Genomic DNA, 26,592 nt, shown 5'->3' with positions numbered 1-26,592 from the left:
AGAGGTCTTACCTGTTTGAACCATGTTTTTATATTTCAATTTAAGCTGCTGGATTGCACCTAAATGAAATAAATTAATAGGCAACCATTCAAGCAGTTTTGCCCTGTAATATTATTGTGATTTCAAAGGACTACATTTATACTCACGCATTGACCCGAGCAGCAATGTTCTCCCACGCCGTCTCCCTCTCCTTCGCAGCTGCAGCGGTGTTGGACTTCCGTCTAAAAACGTGTTCATATTCGCTGTATGAGCGCATTAAAATGTCTAATCTCCAGTGGCGTGAAGTACGCAGCCTTATGCTTCCCCGTTGTCATGGTGACTCCTCAAATCGGGGTTCCATTGATGCTGTCTTTTTAAAGTTGCGGTGCACGCGCTTAACTCGAGGTGAACCTACTCTGAGTTAATCAAACTAACTCAAATCTGCTGTTGTGGAATCGAAAACTCAGAGTTTCCTATCTCAGAGTAGATCAACTCAGAGTTCAGGGTTACACTCAGAGTTTGTTGAACCTGCTTTGTGAAACAGACCCCTGCTGAACAGTATAGTTTCAAATGAGCTAACTGTCCATTTGGAAGACAAAGATAAAATGTATGCAATTCCATCACCAGTCACCTTACATGTAAATACCCTCGAATCAAAATTTTTAATGGAAAATCTGCAGATGAAAATCATAGTAATGACTTTTCTTTCAATTCCAATATGCTGTGACAGGCAGGCAAAGTAACTTTTTTGCCAATGCTGTCATTCATCTGTCCACTGTATTAACAACATAGTCCATGTTCATTGCAATCATCTGCACTTAGCACATATTATTTTGAACAGTGAACATAAATAGGAAAGTGCACGTTTTAAGGAACATTTCAATGTATCACTCAGATGTTTTAAAATACATTAGTTGTAAATTCCCATGAGTTCCTTTATCAGGGAGGCCAAAAAAAATAGTTCATATGTAACGTAATACAATTCTAAACAGATCTGCCAATGAGTCACTACTAGGAGGAATCAGGCTTTCTCTGGTCAGCTGGTCTCTCAATGCTGGTCAGCTGGTCTCTCAATGCAATTGACCATATTTTCTCCACACTGAAGATGGGTAAAGGAGAACTCGCCTGCCCTGACGTAACGTTCACAGCCGGCTACACGTTGGACTACTGGGAGAAGTGGAGGATCGTGTGTCTGTCGGTTCTTTCCGTTGAGGATGTTGAAGATGCATACACAATTGGATTTATGATCTTAGGCTTTCTGCTGTTTGGCTTTGGCGGATACCTGAGCTACTGCATAATAAGGAAGACGCTGGCGGAAATTGGCAAGCTGCTCGTCTTGATCGAGGCAATGTGCAGGGCTGCCAGCACTCAGACTCAAGCGATTTGTGAGCTCAATCGCAAACTGGATGCGATTCCTGAGCTCCTTCGCCGGTCAGATAACAACTTGGAGAAGCTGTCGGCTCGGCTGAATCTGGTCACTAATTCGGAGACTCAAGGGCAGACAGAAAAATTCCAGTGTCTGCCCGTCCCAAAACAATTGTTATCTCCATTGGCTCCCAGACATAAACAGCCTTCTCAAGGACGCTTATCTCTCCACTCTCCTGGATGTTTCTGCAGACAAGATGCTTCTGGGACATTCACCCTTACCCTCAATTCAACACCTTCTTTGGCTCCTCACCCCCCTCCTTCCCCCACGTGGCATAGTAGGCCAAGGGTTGAGGACGGCGCCCTGTAGGAGCTGCAGCCCTCCCCCAGGCGACTGTGCTGTGACCCCCCCCCCCCCCGAACTTCCTTCCCCCACCCACATGTGCAGGTGTTACAGTCTTGATATGATGTCTTAAATGTTGCTTGTGCTGAGGTTTTTTTTGACCAAGCCCACACTGTTTTTATTCTTATTAATGCCTACACAATTTCTGTTTTACAAGCTATTATGCCCCCCGTATGCATATGTGTCATAAACCCTACCTGTGTATCCCCAATTACAATAATTGCAATGATTATGTGCGAACAGACACGCAATAGGCTGCAATATACAAGCCTTTTTTTACATCAAACACCTCTAACAAAAATGATTACACAGACAGACAAGCACAAACCTATTTGTGCAGTATATTTACACTATCCACATACAGCCACAACTGCCCTCTGACAATCTGCAGCTACACCAAGTCAACCTTGACATCACTTGCAAGTCAGGTTGTCTGACGACTGGTCATTTTCCCTAAACAATGTGCATGCAAACAAATCCTCATACCCAAGCAGACCTTTCTTCCTGTATTTTAGGATTTGTTGAAAGCGGTATCGTAAGGTATTGTTACTTTTCACTCACGCTCAATCCAAGCAGGCCTTTCCCCTTGGGAGAGCAGTATCATTGGCGTGGCTCATACCTCGCTCATGCAGACCTTTCCTCTGTCTAAAAGATAGAAAAAAGCGGTATCACGAGTTCTATAAATATATCACACTAGTCCACCCAAGCAGACCCTCCGTCATGGAAGCGGTATCGTGGGTATACTTTCACCTCAGTTTCTCTTTTGTTGTTCAAAAACACAGTTTTCTTTAAATAACAGTGTAGACATCCATCAACCTTTTATTTACACACAGCTAACCACAGCTGACAGGCTTTCAGGTGCAAGGGTTTCAGGACTCAAAAATGCAGACTCAACACACAAAAGAAGGCCTCTCATATTACAAGACAAAAACTAGAAGTGCAAGGAAAACAAAGTAACAAACAAAAGGCGCAGGGTTCTTGGCAAAAAGGAAAACAAAACTCTCAAAATACTCTCAGGGTAGACAATCAGACAGGCGGGGAGAAAACTCAATAGAGAAAAATCACAGACAATGAGAATGCGGAGAGAGGCAGGCGATCACTCAGTGGCGAGACTGGTGAGGCGAGAGCATGGAGAATAGTCTGGCACAGGAGTCAAACTGGTGATGGCTTAGGAATCTGGGCTAATTAGCAGATGAGGAGCAGTTGAGTCTTGAGAGGCTCGCTCCTGAGGAGATTGGGCCCGCCTCTCTCTCATGCTCTACCTGCTAACAGAGAGGGAGGAAAGAAAAAACACTGTCAGACCTGAATGAGAGAAAACACAAAAGCAGAATCATGACAGTTAAATATTAGCAATAATATCCAGCCAATGATCCCATTTAATGGAAAACAATTCCCTTATTCCGTACACATAATACACCTGAGTGACACAAACGCTTAGGCACGAGGTACTGGACCCAAATGCACGAACCAAAGCAGGCAGGGTTGAAAAAGGGCTCAAGGCCGGTTTAATAACAAAAGATACTATGTACAAAAGGAAGAACAAAAGGCGCACGGCTCAAAAAATACAAATAATGATGCTAAGGATTTTAAGGTTCTCAAAGGGGCAAGGCAAAAACAAAAACTCTCTCAAGGGTAACACACTGACAATGATTAGACGCTGGACTGACGTGAGACACAAGGCACATGGCAATCTGGCACAGGACAAGGGGAGACGCGGACTATATATACATGAGGTAAATAGGAACAGGTGGAGACAATCAGGGCGGGGCAGACAGGACAGGAAGCCAGGGTTCCGAAATGAGAGGAGAGTCAAGGTTTCACAATAAAACGGGAAGTGAGACAAAACTTAGGTTAGTGAAACAAACAGCTTAACAGGCACGACGAGACATAACACTGAGTTGTGAACTGCTGTTTTATACAGTATTTCCGACACATGTGCATACTGCCACATACTGTTCATAGTCTTTTGCAATACTTGCTTAGTGCTCATTCACAATGATATTTTTTGAGTATTATTAAAATAATTCTATTGAAAGAATGCTATTTCTAATGAATTATATTAATTAAAATAATATAAAAGAATAAAATAAAATCTCCATGATCTTTTTCTTTTTAGCTTTTTATACTTCTGCCATGTCTGCTGCCAATTGTGCCTTTGTTCTTTATTTTGCCATGCACACAGTAATTCTGTCTATAACATGATTTTTAGAAGCCAAGTTAATGCAAGATTAAACCCGAAATGGTAATTGGTAAATGTACTGTATTTATATAGAGCTTTTCTAGTCTGCTGACCACTCAAGATGCTTCACAATACTGCATTCACCCATTCACCCATGGTAGCTAGGCCACCTGCTCATTACGAGCATTATGAGCATTAACACACTCACACACCACTGCACAGCATTGGGAGCAACTTGGGGTCAGTGTCTTGCCCAAGGATACTTGGACATGTAGACTGCAGATGGCAGTGGTTCGATCCCACGGCCAGTCTCTATGGACATTTGGGTGAGTAACTGCTATAATGGAAGCACAGTGAAGCATGTAGGACTACAGCTCTGCCTCCTGGACTCCACTCTGGGTTGTCATGGGTTTGGTTCACAAATAAATTCAATCAGATTTCTCAAGCTGAGAGCTGCTCCATTCAAAGTAGGATAGTGACGGGGATCTCCTACTGCCTCGCCAAGGACCAGATACTGACTGGATCAGGGTCAAATTATAATTCTTTGCCTAATTCTTAACTCTTAATAATATCACTTATAATCTTAAAAATTCTAAGTCTTCGGAGAAATCAGCTTTTCTTTAAAAAATGCACAGTCTGGAAAAAGAGTCGGAGTCCAGAAGAGTTGAGTCCAGGGAGCTTTATTCTCTTCACAGATCAAAAAGCCCAGGCAAGTCCTGCCAAAAATGCCCAAATTCTGTTCTGCACATCACCTTTTATACGCTTGGCCATACAGTTTGGCCACATCCTTTTCATCAAGTTACATCTTTACACTGATTTTATTGGTGTTTACATAGAGGGGGGGTCTTCCCCTTTAATGCATAATTAATAATCTCTTACCTAATTTCTACTGGTAATTTTCCACTGTAGCCTTTAGGGATTTTCCACTGAGATCCCTCTGGCCTCAACTTAGTACTGCTTTGTACTAAGTTTAGCAAGTTATCTCTATTCTAGTGTTTTTATTGGTGTCTAGCCAACTCTTAGGACATTTTTTAAAAATATTTATATAACAGAACATAGGCCAAGCAAAACAGAGATAGTACTAACTAAACAGACATATGACTCACTAAGTAAACAGAGATTTCACTAAATAAACAGAGATGTGATTTCTTAAGTATGCAGAGTTAAGAGTAAAGATAACATGTTCAGAAATCCTCTTCATGTGCCTGTCTCCCCCATGCCCCTGAGCACAGAGTGGGCACAGAGTGGACAGAGTGGAGAGGCACAGTCTTGTCTTGTAACCCTCAGATCTGACACTACATTTCCCCCCTTTTGTGATGACAGCATCACAACGAGAAAGTAAAAGCAGAATACATTGGTTCATAATACATGCAGTTTTAACCTCCTCTGCGACCAAAACACTAACCACACAGATCCAATGCACCAGATACTGAGACGACAGCAGAGGGTATGCGGTATTTTGACACAATGTAAATTGTGCATACTAAAACAATTCAGTAGTCTTAAACATAAAAGATAGTCTTAGTAAGAGGTAACTATAGTAATCATTCGTATGATAAAATCATCCAGTGTTTTTACTAGAGCAAATAAGCAAACAATATGAATATAATGAACAAATGAACACAATTGCATGTGCAGCAAACTATTAACCTAAATGTTATGTTACAAAATCACCATAATAAATGATTGTCAATCAGAACACATTCTAGAGTATATGTAAATTTCAAATCAGCAGTAGTTGTGAATCATCAGGATAAGACAAAAGTTATATGAAAGTCCAGGTGTTGTGAGTTTGTAGATCGAAAAGGTTAGTCCGCTTGGCAATAAGAAGAAAAAACTGGTCATTGGGGCAGATCAATGACCATATGAATCATCCAACGCTTAGGATTACTCCTCTGGGTCAGGTAGGTATGGCAAAGGTTGCGGATAAACCAACTGACGAGCAGCTCTCCGGCGTTGAAGGAGCCTGCTTTGGTATCGCAGACCAAAACGTATGGCCAGGTAAAGGCAAGGTACTCATCATTACTAAGCTCTCCCAGCATCATGATTCGTTCCATTGAAGCTTCAAACTGCATAGCTCTAGCCGCAGCAGGGCATTCATTGCAGGCATTCCAGACAATGGCGGAGTTGGTGGCCAGGTGGGGTTTGGCATCTGCATTGAAGTTACCACAGATCCCAATGGTTGTACAGGGACGTAGGGCGGTGGTCTTCCCACGAAGGTAGCTGGACGCAACAGTGGGGTTCTCGGGACATCAGGTGGGAATTGGAATGGAGGAGATTGAGGAAGGAAATGAGCCTCGGTTCCCGGTGGCAGCGGCTGCTGCTCCAGAACTTGTGGTCTCGGGGTCCAGTATGGCGGTGGTGGGTCACGGAACCGATTCCCCAGCGGTAGGAGGCCTTGCACAGGTGGCCGAATTTCAGTTGAGTTGGAAGTAGAAGGCATGTCCTCCTGTCTTGGCAACAAGTTATCAGACCATTGTCCTTGCGGTTCAGTCATCTCGTCCTGCGCAGAGAGTCACAACAGTTATTTGTTCTCACTGATGCACCAAGTCTCGGTAGGGTTGGTAAAGACCCATGAAACGGTGAGCAATTGTCATTTGTAAGATGTCTTTACATGTTCTATTTCTCTCATAACACTGTTGTGAGTAGCGAATAACAGCTGCTTCGCCTGATGTGATCAGTTGTCTATGTGTACTGAAGAGTATATCAGAGTGTAGGCATATAGTAACAGTTTCTAAGCTAGCTTTTGTATATAATGGTGTGCCTACAAGTACGTATGCCTTGATTACGTCGTAAGTGTAAGTAATTGGTACCTGACCGATCTGCAGGACTAATCCATTTGGTAGCACATACCTCTGTTCTGTCCACTGCCATTGATTGGTGAACAGCTGTTTAACACGAACATCAAATGGTGGCTTCATTATGGGATACTCTGGCGAATTGACTGAGTTGAAGTGAAGACGTTCATATGTATCAGATCTGTTAAATGCAACGGGTCCAAATGGCAATTCATTTAGTATAAGTTGAAGGTTAGCATTATGAGCTCTTTGGTTTTTAGGCTTTTTGCGTCCGCGTCTGTACCGGTACTTTTTCTCTGTTACTCTGTATAAGGACCTTCACGTCTGGGTTGGTCCCACTTTCTCTTGAACACTTTGACGTATACCCAGTCTCCTGGTGTCACCTTCTGCAACGGTGGTGGTATTTGTGCCTCTCGGTCTTCCGCTGCTTCTTTTAGTCTGTTGAAACACAACTTTATGTATTTGAGTTAAATGCTTCAAATATGCTCCCAATTCTCTTTCACATTGCTCTAGAGGAGGCCCTTGGTAAGGTCCTCTAAGATATGGCACAGGCATTGTTAGATGTGTTAGTCGTTTAGTTTGAGATCTCATAGACATTAGAGCAAGCGGCAAAGCATCCATCCAATTAAGCTTATTTCCACTATCTGCTCTTATTTTTGCTAGTTTAGCTTTTAGCGTTCCATTTGCTCGTTCTACCACTCCCTGTGATTGAGGATGATAGACACAACCAAACTTCTGTTTAATACCCAACATTCTCAACGCTACCTTCATTACATTGGCCACAAATGCAGGTCCATTGTCTGAACTGATGGTATCTGGAAAACCAAATCTTGGGAATACTTCTTTACATAGAAACTTAGCTGCTGAGTTAGCATCCGGTCCTTTTGTTGGGACGGCTTTAATCCATCTGCTGAATCTGTCAATCACCACAAGCACATATCTGTATTCTCTCACACGTTCAACCAAGTCTATATGATCCATCATTAGATGTCTAAACGGTCCATCTGGTGGTGGTATGTGGGCTATAGGCGCTGAAAAAGCTTTCCTGACATTATGTCTAGCACATACAACACAATCATTCAATGTTTTATCTACTGTGGCTGCCAAAAATGGTGACCACCAAACAGGTCTAAGACGTCTTAATACTTCCCCCCTTGCGCAATGGTCCTGGCCATGCGCATCAAGAATAGCCACACGAAGCAATGTTGTAGGTAAGACAAAATGACCTTGTGGTCCGCGCCATGAATTTTTTCTTTTCAGAGTGTTTTTGACAGCACCTCGTTTGAGCCAAACACTTTGCTAATAATCACCAGCATGACGTTGTGCTTCAATTAATGAAGACATTGTGGTGAGAGGCTCACAATCTTCTGCTACTAGCAAAGGTCCAATACTTGTTTCAGTAGCTGCTCGTTTTGCTGCTTCATCAGCTATGTTGTTACTTTTGGCTATCAATGAGTCAGTTTTCTGATGAGCTGGGCATTTGTAAATGGCTAAGGTGGATGGTAGATGGATAGCTTCCAATAGAGCGGAAATGGCTGCACCATGAGTTACAGGAGTTCCATCTGCTCTCTTAAAACCTCTTTGTTGCCAAATCTTACCATTAACATGACATACACTGTAAGCATAAGGTGAATAAACATTCAAACGTTTATCTCGCGCCAATTCACATGCAGCAGTTAGAGCTTTGATTTCTGCCAATTGTGCAGAACATGGTTGAGGAAGTTTTGTCGTTTGTACTTCCGTAAAAGTGTTGTCAGGGTGTAATTTGATCACAGAATATCCAGCATGGTTACCTGTAGCATCACAAAAACATGAACCATCAACAAAATAAGTCAAATCTGCTGGTATTGGTACATTATGCATATCATCTTGTGGTTTCATAAAAGCTGTTGTTTTTTGAATACAATAATGTGGTGTTCCTTCATCAGGCAGGACCATACGCGTTGCTGGATTAACAGTTTTACAACGCAGAACTGTCAGTTCTGGTGAGGACAAGATTACCTCATATCCTGTTCGTCTAGCCTGTGATAAGACAAAACGTGGCATGTAATTGATGGGATGTATACAGATTTACAGGATGTCTCATTGTAATAGACGATGCTTTTTGTACTGCAAAGACAGCAGCTGCCAGTCCTTGGTAGCAAGGTGGAAGCCCTACTTCAATATTGTCCAATTTAGTACTATAATATGCCAATGGTTGTTTCCCAATTGGAGCATCCTGCATCAATACTGCACATGCATAACCTGAACGCTCAGCAACATACAGATGAAATGGTTTACTATAATTTGGATTTCCAAGTGCAGGAGCCGTTTGTAAGTCATGTTTGATTGCTTCAAAACTTTGTTCAGCAACATCAGTCCACTGTAAGGATGCTGATGAGTCTGATTGCCCTGTGGCACGAATTAATGCTCGTAATGGGGCTGTTTTTATGGCATAATCAACAATCCATGCTCTGCTATATCCCGCCATTCCAAGAGAAGACAGCATTTGTCCTACTGATTGTGGTTTTGGCATTTTGGTAATAGCCTCTATGTGTGAGGAGGCTACTTTTCTCTGATTACCACTCAAATGTCTACCCAAATACTCTACTTCCTCCTGACAGAATTGCAACTTATTTCTGCTAACTTTGTGTCCCCCCTTTGCTAATGCTTTTAACAGCGTAACAGAATCCTGTTCACATTGTGCTTTTGTTGGGCTGGCAAGTAGAATGTCATCCATATACTGAATAATAGTACTTTTTACGTCTAAATGGTGTAAGTCTTCTACTAGAACTCTGTTAAAGATTGTTGGGCTTTCTACAAACCCTTGAGGCAAACATGTGTAAGTGTACTGTTGACCTTGAAATGTAAATGCAAACAAATACTGTGAATCAGGGTGTAGAGGGACACTGAAAAATGCTGAAGTCAAGTCTATGACTGTGTACCAGCGTGTATCTGGAGGAATGTTTGACAACAATGTGTGTGGATCTGGCACTATAGGGGTCTCTGCATCAACAATAAAATTGATAACGCGCAACTCATGAACTAGACGATAATCAGTAGAATGAGGTTTTTGAATTGGATAAATTGGAGTGTTACAGGGGCTTCTAGTTTTAACTAGAACTCCTGCAGCTAACAAGCCTTCAATTGTAGGCTTGATTCCTTCTACAGCATGGTGTTTGAGTGGATATTGCTTTTTGTATGGCAGTACAATATTAGGCTTCAGTGCTATTTGTACAGGTTGTGCTGATTTAACAAAACCTACGTCAGTTTTGTGTTGAGACCATACATGGGAAGGTATCTGTTTTAGTAATTGTTCATGTTTTTCGGAGAGTAACATCTGCATAGGGACATTATTAGCTACAAAAACCTTTTCTGCCTTTCCCTCATCAGTGACTTTGAGTGATATTCTAATATACTGTTTTTCTGGGGAAACGTGTAAGTATTTGTTGCTGGTTAGCTGCCATTCAGAAACTTGTAAAGCAGCTTTCACCATTGGTCCTAACTCATAGGTTTCATAGCCTTTAGCTGCTAAAAGAGTTATGTGGGGCGTTGACTTTGGGACATGGAACCATTGGTGTAGTTCAGGTGAGAAAGTTACAGCTGCTGCAGCTCCCTGTGGGCCAATGTAAATGTCTTGGATTTTCAGGTAATAGAGTCCGTTGTTGATCATCTCTTGCCAACATTCATCATAATCCATATGTTTTTGTTGTTCATCATACATCAGAGTACAGTGTAATGGCAATTGTGGCTCACTTGCTTCATGTAATTGGCTTTTTGTCCACTCCTTCCATTGAATCCATTCTTGGTCCAAGTGAGAACTTTGTGGTAGTCGAATCCAATATGCAGCTGATGGATCTGATTTTGTTGCATCTTTTGCTTTTAATGATGGCATCATTGTTGCAGAGAGTTCATCAGGCAGATCCAACCAAATGCCATCAGGGGTACACATAATCTTAGCTTTTAGTGGACACAAAATATCTCTACCTAAGAGGTTAACTGGTGTTTGGTGTGAGTATAAGAGTGGTGCTACAACAGTCTTTTCTTGCTATTAACATAGGGACAGGTTGTGTAAGGGGAATAATTTGAGTCTTCCCAGAGAAACCTACAGTTTTTACTGATGAGCCTGAGAGGGGAGGAGTGGAGCCAGGGCTTCCTATACAGGAATATGTAGCTCCTGTGTCCACCATGAAATTATAATCTTGGCCTTGTATGGTGACAGGTATCGTTGGCTCATCGTGAGGCTGCATTGAGACTGCTGGTGCCATTATTTCCCCTTCTGGCTTCTCTGGGCCTCCCTATGGCCCCATGGTCCCATATTTAGCTGGTCCAGTCCATGGATTGTCTGGACAGTCTTTGCGTTGGTGTCCCTTCTGGCCACATCCCCAACATACACCTCTCTCATTAGGTCCTAAATCCACTTGAGGCGCGGACTGGGACTGAGCACGATCATTTTGCTGTAGAGGGCGTCCTTGCCAAGTGGGACGTCGGAAAATACCTCGTCGGGGTCCTGGCTATCCTCTGGGACAGTTTGCATTTGGATCAGGTTGGTTGACATGCACATGGATTGCAGGTGGCTGCTGTACTGGTATTGTGGTTGGTTGAACTGGAGGGTGTGGAGCAGGTGTATGGAAATGTGATGGTTGGGTGTGGAACTGTGGTTGTTGAACATGTTGCGTCACAGGAAGTTGAGGTGCAGCTTCTAATGTGGGCTGTGATCGAGGTTGCTCCACTGTAACCACTGGAGCTTGAGTTTTAGCTTTGTCTTTCTTCTGCTTGGAACTCAGCTCAGTTAGCTGCAACTGTGTCAACTTGTTGCTCAACTGTCTGTGTGCATTCTCTTCTCTTTGTTTTTCTTTGCGCATATTCTCAACATGGTGTATCAGGTGTTCTGAGAACAGTGGCCAATCCATTTTCATCAGGCCCACCACAGTCTCCAAACGTCTTTGCACCTCCATTGGCATGGCTTTCTTCACCATTACCTTGAACAGAATTTCGGTGGTGCTATTGGCATTCCACACACTGCCAGTCTCCTCTCGCCACTTTCGTTGGAAGGCATGTAGGAACTTGGCTGGACATTCATCGGCTTTGAGAGTCTCTCCCTCTAGCTTGGATGGGTCCATCTTCTCTGGATATTGCTTTCTTAATTCTGTCCAGACTCTGTTCCGAAATCCATTGAAGCCAACGTGGTCAGCGTTGTTGCCAGTTATCAGGTTCTGCAATCCTGCGTTTGACAGAATTTCTTCTGCAGCATGCTTCCCAATAATGTGCATGAGTAACGCTTTGATATCTCCCAAAGCTAATGTCACTCCAGGTGTGCTCTGATGGATTCATCTTTTTCTTGCCAAAGTTGTCTGAGTCTTGCTTCAGGGTTCATTTGTTTTGGAGTGCTGTGTAGCGCTGGTGTGGCTCGCACACTTAGGGCTGGCAGGCCGTGTTGCTTTAATCCAACTGTTGCTCTTTGTTGCTGTAGCTGTTGTACTTCTTCATGTGCCCTCTGTTCCAACATACGGTGTAACTCCTTTTCTCTCTCCTTACTCAGCTCCACCTCTTGGGCCTTTCTGTAGTCTCTTCGGTCTGCCTCTGATTCAGCACTTTGACTGTGTCTTGGCAGTTGATCCTTAAGTTTCTTCAGTGGCTGGCGACACACGCCTCTCTCTGACATGTTGGAGTCACACACACTGCTGGCTCTGTCTCCTGCTTCATCAGGGTTTTTCCAGGTCATGGTGAATTTGCCTTGTAGCTCTCCTTTAATTTCACCTTGTGTTTCATTATGGCATAGTCCTAGTCCCAGCACATACTGGCCTGGTGGTGGCGCAGCAGTGTTAGATGCATATGGAGGCGGCTGAGCATTCCATTGCGGTGCTGATGGCTGTGCAGGCCGCTCTTCAGCTGTCTCTCTCTTATCTGGCTGTTTCTCCTCTTCTCTCACAGGCAGCTGTGTGACCTTGAGCACTTGCTTTCTCCCCTCCTGTCTGAACCACCTTAACACTTCTCTCTCTCTTGCCCTCTTACCTAACCTACTGTTGCTCACATCTCTTGCTTTGTGGTGTTTAATGTTTGCTTCCACTTCATCACAACAGGCTGCCATGAAGGTTCCTTCTTTAGGCCACTGTAGCCGTCCAGTAGTTCTTTTATGCCATTTTTTCATGCAGTGTCTGCTTTTCGTGATCTGGTTGCTGTCTTATTACCAATTCTAGTGGCGTTGATGCACCGACTCCCTTTGTTATTTTTGCCCCCATAAATCCTTGTCTAGCTTCACTAGGTGTAGATCTAGGAATTTCTGGTTCGTTAGGTGCTTTAGTTTTTATTAGCGCAATTATTTTACCAGCAGTAATACCAGCCTTGAATTTTTTATTCAATCTGTAATCAAACTTTAAATCTTCAGCTCCGTCTTCTCTGAGTGTTTTGATCAACCAGCCAAACAGGCCTGTCTCCCACTGCACTCTCCTCGGGACAACAGATATGCAGAGCTGTGGATTGTCAGACCCTCTCTCTATCCCTACTAAGGGTGTGTGTTCAGTGAGGCCTAGCAAAGGCTTCAGCGGCACAGTTGCTACTGCTCTGGGGTCGTTACAGAGACTCTCTAACAGGAGAGATAGTGAGAACGGGGTCCAAAGCCTATGCAGTGTTTGATCCCAATCTATAGCAGGAAACTCTCTTTTTATTTGAGACAAATTAATAAATTTTGTTATTTTCCACAATTTAAAACATATCAAAAACTCGTCCTGCTGATGTTCAACACCACTTTTATCTCTGTATGTACGCTCCAGCCAAAAATGAGTCCTGATACCTTGTGTTTCAGGATCACCCTCTTTATCAAAATGTTCTAATGACACTATTTCGTCTTCACTACTGTTATCATCTTCCATCCGTCTTAACAACTGTTTTAGCTTGATACAGTTATCTATTTTATCTATTCAATACTCTAGCAGCTTTATGCTGTATTCATTAATACACCTCAATCATTTTCCACATTACTCCACTCAAAAAGACTATAAAAGCCAACACTGTTAATATCTCAAACACAGTGTGTCCGATAGCGGATTGCTCCTCCATCTCTCTTACACTATCAATTTTGTTCTTTCTTTACTCCCTTTCTAGTATGAATAAATCTTATAATTTATTCCAACTTTATTAACTTGTACACAATTTCTGTCTTACAAGCTATTATACACCTCGTACGCACACATATCATAAACCTTATCTGGGCGTCCCCAGTTACAACAATTACAATGATTATATACAAACAGACATACATGAAGCCACAATATACAAGCCTTTTTATTTACAACATACACCTCTAGCTCCTTTTTATTTACAACAAACACCTCTAGCTCCAACAATTCACACTATTTACACACAGCTACTGTGATACTGTTCCCTAACAGTCCGCAGCTGCACACATCAACCTTGACGTCTCTCAGGACGCAAGTCAGGTCGCCACCACAGGACGACTGGTCGCTTTCCCTAAGCGACGCGCGCGCAAACAAATACGCTTACCCAAGCAGACCTTTCTTCCTGTAATTAGGATTTTCTGAAAGCGGTATCGTAAGGTATTGTTACTCTAAACCCATACTCGAACAAAGGCAGGCCTTTTCCAGCGGAAAAGCGGTATCTTCGGTATGGCCCATACCTCGCCCGTGCAGTCCTTTCCCCTGTCTTAACAGATAAGAAAGCGGTATCCGCGAGTACTATAAATTATCAACGCTAGCCCCCTCATACAACCCTTTCCCTCTTTGAAAGCGGCAGAGTGGGTATACTTAATCACCTCTCTCTCTCCTCTCCCATGCAAACCTTTGATAACACAGTGCAGACACCTCAGACACACTTTCTGTTACCTTGGCAACTACACAGGCACTACTATAGCACTGACAGCCAAACCAGGCAGCCAAGAAATGTTACGCACACTACTACCCAACCTACAATAGCAACATTTAGCAGAAACTCACTCATTCCTCACACTCACTCATCCGCACTGTGGTAGCTGACAGATATTAAAGCGAAACTAAAAGACACAGATCAGAAGGAAAAAAGAGAAAAGAGAAAAGAAAACACAGATTAGCAGCATGCAACTGGACTCAACTCCGCTAGTTCTCCGCTCGACTCTGGGTTTTTATTACTTTCAGGGTGTAAATTACTTTTTATCTAAATCAACAAGTGATAATAAGTTTTATCATACATACTAGGTTCTTTTGGAGGTGAAGTCAGCTCTTCCCGGGTGAGACCGCACCATCATTCAGACTCCAGATATTAAAAAAATGCTCTGCTTACCTTAGTTTTGAAGGCCTATGGGTCCAAGATATAGGCGGCAATCTGCTCCGGTAGAGACTGTAGGAATACTTCAACCTCCTGGCTGGCTTGCCAACTTTGACGGGGATCTCCTACTGCCTCGCCAAGGACCGGATACTGACTGGATCAGGGTCAAATTACAAATCTTTGCCTAATTCTTAACTCTTAATAATATCACTTATAATCTTAAAAATTCTAAGTCTTAGGAGAAATCAGCTTTTCTTTAAAAAATGCACAGAGTCTGGAAAAAGAGTCGGAGTCCAGAAGAGTTGAGTCCAGGGAGCTTTATTCTCTTCACAGATCAAAAAGCCCAGGCAAGTCCTGCCAAAAATGCCCAAATTCTGTTCTGCGCATCACCTTTTATACATTTGTCAGGGGCCAGATTACTGCTTTGTACTAAGTTTAGCAAGTTATCTCTATTCTAGTGTTTTTATTGGTGTCTAGCCAACTCTTAGGACATTTTTTAAAAATATTTATATAACAGAACATAGGCCAAGCAAAACAGAGATAGTACTAACTAAACAGACATATGACTCACTAAGTAAACAGAGATTTCACTAAATAAACAGAGATGTGATTTCTTAAGCATGCAGAGTTAAGAGTAAAGATAACATGTTCAGAAATCCTCTTCATGTGCCTGTCTCCCCCACAGAGTGGGCACAGAGTGGACAGAGTGGAGAGGCACAGTCTTGTCTTGTAACCCTCAGATCTGACACTACAATAGATGCCGTCTCTCCTTATCAGACCAGGTCTTCCCCAGAAAGTCTGCCAGTTGTCAATGAAGCTCACATTGTTTGCTGGACACCACCTGGACAGCCAGCAATTTTTGCCTACTTTCCAACAGAAAGGCCAAACAGGGAGTAGGCAAAACCATACTGCTTCCTCTTAATGGCTTGATGTTGAAATCATATTTTTAACCATTACATTTCATTGCCGATATCCTAGTCTTGGTTGTTCGTACATTTATAGGTAATCATATCATATTGCAAATTTCTCCTTGGAGATAAATAAAGTATCTATCTATCTATCTATCTATCTATCTATCTATCTATCTATCTATCTATCTATCATCCTTTCACCATTACCAAATTCATTGTCTGGTGTACTTTATCATCCACAGATAAAAATTGCAGACATTGCATGTTTGTTTCAAGTTGACTGTTTGTGTGTGAATATCAGTCATTTCATTCATCCTGTGTCAATACATGGCAGTTAAATAATGCTATTTTGCTGGAAATCCCAGACCGGTCATTAATTGGACCCACAACTCTTCAAGCAATGCCATAGTAGCCACATTTTTGGATTATAGTCTACAGTCTGTCTTTCTTTTTTTCCTTAAGTGTTTTGTTTCCTCATGTTGCCGCATAATGTTGAATATTTTACTTCACATTCACTAAAACATATCACCACCAACAAACACCAATCACTGTCAGCAAATTGAGGAAAGTGACTCATTTTCACTGTCAGAGAGTGATTCATAGCTCAAAGATGGCTGTCACGGGGCTAATTAAAATCCAACACAGACACTGGGAGAACATAAGAACTCCACATAGAATCTGTATACACCTGGTATTAGCATATGTCTTGGGTGATCGGATCACAAGTGTTCAGATTTTCTTTCTGTCTATGCTACTTCTGCTTAAGGGCCCTGTCCACAGTTAGTACCGGTCACCAGATTTGTTTCTTGCAGGCTAACAGCTAGCTAAGATAACAAAACTATTTCATCCCCAATATAACAAACCAATATACATGTACAGGATAGTCCAGTAATTTACATCTTGCTAATGAGTGCAGGACAATATGAAAAAGGAACTTGTGGTCAAACCATGTACATCACACATCACACGCTATCACCAAAGCCACCATCATGTCCTGCATTGATGAGGTATGAGGTTACGTTCTTGTCAGGGACACATCAGGGCTCATTAGCATTTACACTACAGAAGATATGTGTTCACATGCATCGCAGATCACCTCGTCCAGTGGTTTGAGTGATCTAATCACATAGCTGCAGAGTTGGTGCTACCTCTGTTTCATTGTCTTGCAAGTAGCTTTTTTTTTTTTTTTTTCCGTTTTTACACCTATTGTTTTTCCTCTGGCTTAAAGTGACTTAAAATGTTCCAATAATGAGGGACATGAAGACAAGGTGGAGCTCATCTGACCTGGAAAGCTAAATTGTCACCATATCAGTTACCAAAGTAAAGATGTTTGACAGTGGGTGAGCAATGTCATCTACAACATTTTAAAAGTAGAGTTGTGGTGTTCATAATTGATATAGATGGTGTTCTTTTTCAGATGACAACATATGGTGCCGTTCTTCACAAAGGATCTTTCTGCCGCAACTCTTTCAACATCTTGGATCTTCTGGTGGTCAGTGTATCTCTCCTGTCAATGGGCATGGAGTAAGTGGAGCCTAGAAATATACCTCATCTTATTGAGTGACCTGTCGCATGCCAAGAGCAGTATTATATATTTTGTTGGGTCCAGGATTTGATAAAAGGATGCCATATGCCACCATCCCTTCCTGCGCCTCCAACGGGCTGATCCTGCTTGCTACTGAAGCAGATACTGCCAGAGTGTGCTGCTTTTTCTCCACCACACACAGTAATGGAAAGGTTTAAATTTAATAAGCGCACAAATTGTTACAAATTTGATTAGTCATTTTCTTTCTCTCGTTCTCTCCCTCTTTTCCCTTCATATCGAAATAGTGAATTTTAACAGAACATTTGTCCACATGTGGGGGTCTATACTGTCTGTTTTTAGTCAGCTGTTGGAGAATAGAGGTCACAGTTTCAGGATTTAAACTGTTGCACTCTGAGCATGCATCAGCAGAGGGCAGTGAACCTGTGTGCACAGCTGCAGCAGCGTGTATGTGAGTGTGTTTTAGAGACAGGGAGTCACACAAAAACAACAGCAAAAATAAAGGCAAAACATTTACAACACAAAACATCAAAAGATCGTGCTTAAAATGCTGCACCAGAAGGCAGACTGGAGCACCTCATCAAAAAGGGTGTCATATTTACAGTGTACTATTGACAGCAAACAATTTCCAAATTTGCAGAATTTTGAGCTAACACAAGTCTTAGCAAAGCTACACCAATGTGTCCGTTCCAGGTCTGAATATTTGTACTGTACTTCCAGAAAACTATAGCAACTAGACACAGATCTAAATAATGGCTTATTGTTGGAGGTGGTAGAGGAGACCAGAAGCCTGTGCTATGAAACAGGATTTTGGATTATTGAGGTAACAGGGTTCAGGGTAACAATGGTGGTTCACTTGCTACCGGTATAAATTGCCATGTTAAAGGATAACTTTCGTTTTTTACAACCTGGACTTTATTTGCAGCATTAAATACGACCATTTAGACACCCAGACAACTTTGGTGGCATTTGGAGTCGTTTTGAAGAAATTAGCCCCAGATGAGCGGCGCGTATATCCTCCCACTCTGAGCAACAGACGCATTCCTCCTCTGTTGTCATCGATGAACATTGTCCACAAGAACACCACCAGTTACCGTCTACTCGTGGACGTGCAGCCGTTTGTTGTTGTTTGGCCAGCTGTTCCTCTCTCTGCCTCTGCGTCCTCCTTTCAACGAGCTCCTCGTCCGTGAACTCTGGCTCAAAACGATAAGGACGTCCGTCGTAAACAAAGTCATCGTCCACCACCTCAGAGTCGGAAAAATATTCATCCATTTTGTGAAAAATAACAGTCGCAAACTACAGCTAAACTAGCCGACCACCGCAGAGTTAGCCGTGTTGTGGCTGGTTGCTCGCAGCGCGTGTCGCTCGAAAATGACGTCATCCACGTCAGAAGTAGTTGTCTAGAGACACTGGATGTTGATAACATGCCACCACGGGCTCAGAGGGGAACAGCGCCAGCATATCATAACAAAATATTGGTATATGAACGAGTTTCGCCGCAGATTATGCGTTTATAGAGGCTACGCACGGGTGCCCCAATTTCTCGCATTATACGGAAATACGCGCCGCTCTTCTGGGGCTAATTTCTTCAAAACGACTCCAAATGCCACCAAAGTTGTCTGGGTGTCTAAATGGTCGAATTTAATGCTACAAATAAAGTCCAGGTTGTAAAAAACGAAAGTTATCCTTTAAGTAATGCTACACACCTGAGATAACAGATCACTATATATGAAAACACAACAGTAATCTTATTTCGTTACGCATTCACCCAGTCAGCTGTGGCAAGTGCATTGTTTTTAGCCTGGATTACATGTTTAATCTCTTTCTATTTGTCTTATTGAAGTGTGCTCTTCATTTGAAAAATATACTGCTATGCTGCCAGCAAGCTTGTCCATGTTTGCAATTAACGCCAAGTGAAGCCAGATCACAAAAATATATCCTGGGTGTGCTGAACTTGCTTCATAGTACTGGCCCTAGGTTGCTGTTAGTGTTTCTCATCACCCTTACACAGACATATGCAAACAATCTAAGGGGAGGACACAGAGATCAGTCACAATAATAAACACATCATTCGACTAAAAAACAATGTGTTGCCATAGAAAAAATATATACTTAAGTAATGAGGTGTGCCTGTGTTTGTATCACCATCTAGATCTAGTGCCATCTCAGTGGTGAAGATCCTCAGGGTGTTAAGGGTACTCCGGCCCCTGAGGGCCATTAACAGAGCCAAGGGACTCAAGGTATGAGTTGTCTATGAATGGACTTGCAGTTTTAAAAATGACCTCAAACTGACCTGATTCCTTAACTTTTTGTAATCTCTCTGTCTTTGTAGCATGTGGTTCAGTGCGTGTTTGTTGCTGTCAAGACAATTGGAAATATTGTACTGGTTACCATGCTACTGGACTTCATGTTTGCCTGCATTGGAGTTCAACTTTTCAAAGTGAGAGGAGAAGGCAATACAATGGCATACTGTTGCATAGAACTGTATTTGGTAATGTAAATACATGAACTTTGTCTATCTGCCTTCTCATAAAGACAGTTTTGTTGCATTCCCAGGGCAAGCTTTATTCCTGCACGGATCCTGACAAAATGACTGAGGAAACATGCAAGTAAGGAATTTGTTGTGTTTCTTAGAACAGTGATGCATTGTAGTGCTACTACTTGTAACAATGCATTATGTAATGAGGCTTCTTTGTTTTTAATATTTGAAAAGCTCTGTGCTTTGTGCTGGTTGTTGCTCTTTCTGTTCGTGGTGTTGAGTTAAAGTTAAACTTGGCTTGGCCTCCACTCTATGTATGTTGTGTATTTGTTACATTTCAAGAGTCTTGATTGTCATTGAACATGTCAATGAAATTTTCATTGCAACCCCCATGTTAGGAACAGATAGTAAGAAAGATAAGAAGATTAGAAAGAATAAAATTAAGATAACTACAATAAAATTAAATAAACATGCAGTAAAAATATTTGAAAAAGCAATTAAAATATAACAGAATGAAAATATACTAAGGCAATAAAATATACTAAACAATAAAATATGGAAGTGAAATGTGCAACAGAATAAAATATACAAGCAGAATAAAATATACACAGTGAGATGTACCGACAGAATAAAATATGCCAGTGGACAATAAAATATACCAATGAAAATGGAATGTGCCAATATAGTAAAAAAAAGAATATAACTTAGTTAAGTGAATGTGTGTGCCTAAAAGTTAAGTACACAGAAGGTGCAGGTGGAGGTGTAGGTGTAGGTGTAAAGTGCGGTGTGCAGTGGTTCACAGTTCTCACAGTCTCTCATTGCAGTGAGGGGCTGCTGGGGGTGATAGCTCTAACAGCTCTGGGGAAGAAGCTGTCTCTCAGTCTGTTAGTGGTGGTGCGGATGTTCCTGTACCGCTTTCCTGATGGAAGCGGTACAAACAGTCTATGGCCCGGATGGCTGGGGTCCGTGGCGATGGATCTCGCCCTCTTCCTGACCCGGCCTTCATATATAGAGTCTAGGTCAGGAAGGGGGCAGCCCACGATGCCCTGTGCAGTTTTAACCATCCTTGCCAGTTGTTTCCTCTCCTGTGCCGCGCAGCTGCAATACCACACTGTCATACTGAGGCAGAGGATGCTTTCAATTGTGGCCCTGTAGAAATTGACGAGCAACCGAGAGGAGAGTCCAGCCCGTTTCAGTTTCCTGAGGAAGAAGAGCCTTTGTTGTGCCTTCTTCACCAGGCGTGAGGTGTTCATGGACCAGGAGAGAACATGTGATGTGGAGGCCCAGGAACCTGATGTTGTCCACACGCTCCACCACTTCTCCGTCCATGAGGAGGGGGGCGTGATCCGTCTTCCTGGACCTCTTGAAGTCCACAATGACCTTCTTGGTCTTCCCTGTGTTCAGCACCAGGTTGTTGGCTGAACACCACTGGGTGAGCTGGCGTATCTCCTCTCTGTAGTGGGTCTCGTTGTTATCTGAGATGAGACCCACTACTGTAGTGTCCTCCGCAAACTTCACGACTGTGTTGGTGGGGTGTATGGCAGCACAGTCATGAGTAAACATGGTAAAGAGGGCTTGGCTGAGCACACAACCCTGTGGCGTGCCCGTGCTGAGGACCAGAGGGGATGATGTTGTGTTCCCTATTCTCACCACCTGAGGCCTGTTGGTGAGAAAGTCTCTGATCCAGTGGCACAGAGACGCAGGCAGACCCACTGCGTGTAGCTTCAGCGCCAGCTTGTCTGGGATGACGGTGTTAAAGGCTGAGCTAAAGTCTACAAATAGCATCCTGACGTAGGTGTTGGGCTGCTGCAGGGTGATGGAGACAGCATCCTCTGTGGACCGATTCCCTCTGTAGGCGAACTGAAGCGTAGACAGCTGCAGGGACAGGTTGAAAATGTCCAGGAACACTCCTGCTAGCTGGTCAGCGCATGTCCTCAAAGTCTTGCCTGACACCTTATCCAGTCCTGCAGCTCTGTGGGTGTTGATCCTCCTCAGGGTGGATGTCACCTGGTGCTGCTGCAGAACGAGGGGCTGGTTCTGCTCCTCCAGCCGGGGTAGGTGTGTTGCTTCTCTGCTGCCTGATGTGTCGAAGCGGGCAAAGAAGCTGTTTAAAGTGTCAGGCAGGGTGGGGTCGTGGCTGGCGAGCTGAGTGTTCGGCTTGTAGTCCGTTATGGTCCTGATGCCTCTCCACATGTTCTGGGGGTTGTTGTTCTTGAAGTGATCTTCAATTTTGTTTTTGTACTGGAGCTTGGCCTGCTTAATTCCCTTCTTCAGCTCTGCTCAAGCCCTGCTATAAGCCAGCCTGTCACCAGCTCTGTAGGCAGTATCCCGGGCTTTCAGCAGGGACCGCACTGTGCTGTCCAGCCATGGTTTCTGGATGGGAAACACTGTGATGGTCTTGACTGGGAGGACAGCATCAGTGCAGAACTGAACATAGGACAATACAGATGATGTATACTCCTCAAGGTCTGCCTCTTCTCTGAACACAGTCCAGTCTGTCAGCTCGAAGCAGTCCTGAAGTGCAGAGGAGGCCTCCTCAGTCCATATCTGTACTGTCCTCGTGGTTGGCTTTGTTCTGCAGGCCAGAGGCTTGTAGGCAGGAATGAGTTGAACTGAGATGTGGTCTGACATGCCAAGGTGTGGAGCTGCTACAGCCTTGCAAGCAGCAGGGATGTTGCAGTAAACTTGATCTAAAATGTTACTGTCTCTGGTAGGAAACTTAATGTACTTGTGAAATTTGGGAAACACCGCCTTCAGTTCAACTATTAAAGTCCCCCGCCACAATCACGGTCGCCTCCGGGTTGTCGTTCATCTGCTCGCTGATTAGGCAGTACAGCTCCTCTAATGCTAACTTAGCATTAGCCCGCGGTGGGATGTAAGCGGCCACAATAACAATGGACGAGAGTTCTCTAACCAGCTTGAACGGTCGGCATTTCACCACCAGGTATTCCAAATCAGGAGAGCAGAACGTGCTGACGGTGCATGTGGCTGTACACCAGGCATTGTGTACATACAGCGCCAAGCCTCCGCCTCTGCTCTTACCTGAAGCTGCAGTCCTGTCTGCCCTGAACAGGGAGCGCCCCGCGATCTCCACCGCTGCGGATGTTGTCGTCCAGCCAGGTCTCTGTGACAACGGTAACACAGCTGTCCATCCGGCGAGAGACTATCCTTAGACGGACCTCGTAGATTTTGTTGGTGAGAGACCTGGCGTTGGTGAGGAAGAGACTGGGGAGAGCCGGTCTGTGAGGGTTAGCTTGTAGCCTAGCACGCACGCCGGCTCTCTTGCCACGCTTTTGTTTACGGTGCCTCCTCCGTCTCCTTGGCAGCAGTGGGGGGATGGTGGTGGGCTCTGGGGTCCGTAGCAGCTCCGGTGGAATAAAGTCCAGTTTAGGGCGTGTGTGAAGTCCGAACTGTACTCCAAAGTTCCACAGTTCAGACCTGCTGTACTGTGTCAGAGCTTCCAAAAGAGTAGTAAAAGTGGAAACTAGTAAAAACAAACAAACAAAAACGTAAACACGGGAGCTACGAGCCGCTGCATCTGCACGCGCCGCCATCTTGGATAATAATTAACTTCAAAAGGTAAAAGTAGTTTAAATTAATTTTAACTTGGAAATTAGAAAAAACAAAAAAGCAATAAACAAAGCAAATTTAATAAAGGTCCACATATAAGCTTTTTCCAGGGATTGTAACAACAGGTCTTCATCAGCAAATGAAATTTGCTCAGTTGTCACCATGTGAGAGCAAGACTGAAATGGTGTGTGACACCACATTTAACAACTGTCGCAGATATAGCTACGTCAGTGAAACAGCAAGAACCCTGGATAAGTGACCCCACACAGACAACCTCAACTGTGTAATAGCACCAGACCAAAACTACCCATGGCATCCACTGAGAAGAGGTCAAAGGTCATCATTGACCAGAAGTCAGATGGCCAAAGAAATATGGCTCCTCATTTTCCTCACTCCTGTCTATTCCTCAAGTCTAAGCTCCTCCCTGTAGGCATTTAAGAGAGATGCAGGGAACAGAGAAAATGTATTTGCCAAGTAACACACACCATCACCACCACCATTGTCAAATGTGTAGAAATAACTCAGTATCTGTTTACAAGAAAAAAAACACCTGGTGTTTGACAATTGTTGCTCCTACATTTAATAAACAAATGTGCAGCATGAGAGCATCATAGAATGTGACAAGTAGAATAACAGAAATTGATTCAAATTTGTTTATCACTAAAAGAACAGAACAGGTCTCTGCCATCGTACTGAAACTAGTTAAATTTTGCTTGAAAAGTACGGATACATAGCTACATGAGTGTTTGACTCTGATACCCTTCAAACCCCACAAGTTTGATGAGATTGGTTCCTTAGGTATGTCACAAATGATCCCTGATATTACGTGACTTTGGGACTTTTCACTCATATTACATTATTATATGTATGTATATATGTATGTACGTATGTATTTATATAGTTACACTGATGTTATTTACTTGCTGCTGGCCATCATATTTAATCGAGAAATTGTTACATGGCCAATGACACATAACTTACTGTCAAGTTTTAGGACCTTAATCATTTCACAGCATTTCTTCTCAGCATTTGTTCTTAGTTCATCATTTCCTCATGATGTAAAAATGTAACTTTGGCAGGTAAACTGCTTGGACAATTTGACATACTCTGGTTAAACCACACCAACCATAGTTTCCATTACCATCATAATGCCAGGGTGCTTTTTGTAAGGGCTGTCCCATCAGATCATCTGACCAGCAGATTTCGATTGATGCATTTTTGGGGTCCTTTGAGAATGAAATAAAGAAAGAAAGAAAGAAAAACAGCTCCACAAGGTCAAAAATCCACCACCATATTATACAGTGGGCATGACATGAATACAATGGATATCCGTCTGTCTATGTCACACCCACCTTTGATGTTTGTTGCGAAAAAGCTCTATTTTGGTCTCATCTAACTGTAAGCACTTTAGTTTGTTGTTGATTAACAACAGAGGATTTTTCTGGCAACCCTCCAAACCAATATGAGGCGTTTGATTCTAGTTCTGATTCTAGTAATCCTTGACGATTCTCTTGACCATTCTTCTTCTCATGGTGTATGGGGTCAATGTACACGCAAACTATCCAGGCTGATTCTTAACTGTTTTCGTTTTAAAATTCTTAATTGTTGCCCTGATAGTGGAAATGGGTATTTTAAACTCTTTTAAGATTTTCTTACAGCCATTTCCTGATTTGTCAAGCACAACCTTTAGTTGCACATTGTCACACTGCTCTCCCATTGTGGCCTATGTCACCTTATATTAATAGTGAAACAGAAAGTCATGGTTGACAACTTGAGTTCCTGAACTTCAAAATGTAAAATATGACTGAAGAAATCCATTCAAGGGACTAGAAATTTCCTGGTTCCTGGCCTTAATTCCCTGTATAGTATATTATTTATATATACCTGTTATCACATGACTTTTGTTGATTATTGTTACATACTGCTGGGAAGTACTGACAAATACTGGCCTGTATGGTATTCTATGTGGTATTAAAAGGTCTTAAAAACTAGGTGAACTTAACTAACTAGGTGAACCCCACAGAACCCCTGATCAAGGTCATTTTGACTGTAGCATGCATCTCACCTGCCTGTCTTTTCCCCTGCTTTGTGGCTCAGAGGCTGGTATATAAAGTACCAGGAAGGAGCACTTCATGAAGTGGAGGTCCATAAGAGGGAATGGACCAACTCAGAACTAAACTTTGACAATATACTTAATGGTATGCTGGCTCTCTTTACCATTTCTACCTTCGAAGGATGGCCAAAGTGAGTAATTATCTGTTCTGTGCCAATTATTTGATAGTTTCTTTTAATTTCAGCATTGGCATCTTAATATTGTGTAATCTGCTGAAAGCAGCATCTAGCCACGATATATGTAGTTTAGTCACTGGTATGACATCAATCCACAATCCACTTTTTTATTAAATTTGGTGATTTTTTCTTCTTCTGTATATTGCATGTGTGTAGATTTGTGAGTGACTTGTTTTATTTCTTATTATATGTGTATACATATATTATGTGTGTCTGTGTGTTTTTGTTATTTACCTAGGATACTATATAAAGCCATTGATTCAAACTTGGAGGATAAAGGCCCAGTGTACAACAACCGAGTGGCCATCTCAATCTTCTTCATCATCTACCTCATCCTTATTGCTTTCTTCATGATGAATATATTTGTGGGCTTCGTCATCGTCACCTTCCAGGAACAAGGAGAGCAGGAGTACAAGAATTGTGAACTGGATAAAAACCAGGTATATTAAAAATGACAGGAAATTAAAATGCCTGTGCCTGCCTTTGCACAAGGTCAGGACTGAGCTCTTCCTTGAACATACAGCAATGCAATTTGAGAGCAGTGGTCACGGCAGAGATGAATGAAGTGGTGTGCATATTTTACTTGAGCTGTGATGACAATACTCATCATATGTGCAATAAAATCCTTCCTTGTAAGGGTGGCAGTACAATTATCAAAACACCTACTGAGCAGGTCTGCGTGACGTTTATGTGTCATGACTGGAGAGAAGCACAACAGGGACTGGACCCAAATACAGGCAGTTGGAGCAGAATGTGGCTAGTGATGTGTTGTAAAAGTGAACGTGTGTGTCTGTATATATATATATACAGGCTTAAAGACAGGTATAGGTACTCTGAC

At 42.8% G+C, this 26,592-nt stretch overlaps 1 protein-coding gene across 1 annotated transcript in view; it reads left to right on the top strand.

Moving 5' to 3' along the window:
- The window catches only part of LOC121618708 (dihydropyridine-sensitive L-type skeletal muscle calcium channel subunit alpha-1-like), a 168,948-nt gene that overhangs the window by 59,400 nt on the left and 82,956 nt on the right, over nucleotides 1-26,592 (top strand). Inside the window, exons 20-25 of the mRNA XM_041954272.1 lie at nucleotides 17,291-17,397; nucleotides 19,569-19,656; nucleotides 19,749-19,856; nucleotides 19,973-20,025; nucleotides 25,563-25,709; nucleotides 25,993-26,194. Of these exons, the coding sequence (XP_041810206.1) occupies nucleotides 17,291-17,397; nucleotides 19,569-19,656; nucleotides 19,749-19,856; nucleotides 19,973-20,025; nucleotides 25,563-25,709; nucleotides 25,993-26,194 (705 nt within the window). The remainder of the gene's footprint in view (nucleotides 1-17,290; nucleotides 17,398-19,568; nucleotides 19,657-19,748; nucleotides 19,857-19,972; nucleotides 20,026-25,562; nucleotides 25,710-25,992; nucleotides 26,195-26,592) is intronic.

The sequence above is a fragment of the Chelmon rostratus genome, chromosome 2 (genome assembly GCF_017976325.1).
Source record: "Chelmon rostratus isolate fCheRos1 chromosome 2, fCheRos1.pri, whole genome shotgun sequence".
Taxonomy (NCBI): Eukaryota; Metazoa; Chordata; class Actinopteri; order Chaetodontiformes; family Chaetodontidae; genus Chelmon; species Chelmon rostratus.
The sequence above is the reverse complement of the archived record's forward strand: the minus strand, read 5'-3'. Positions and strand labels throughout refer to the sequence as shown.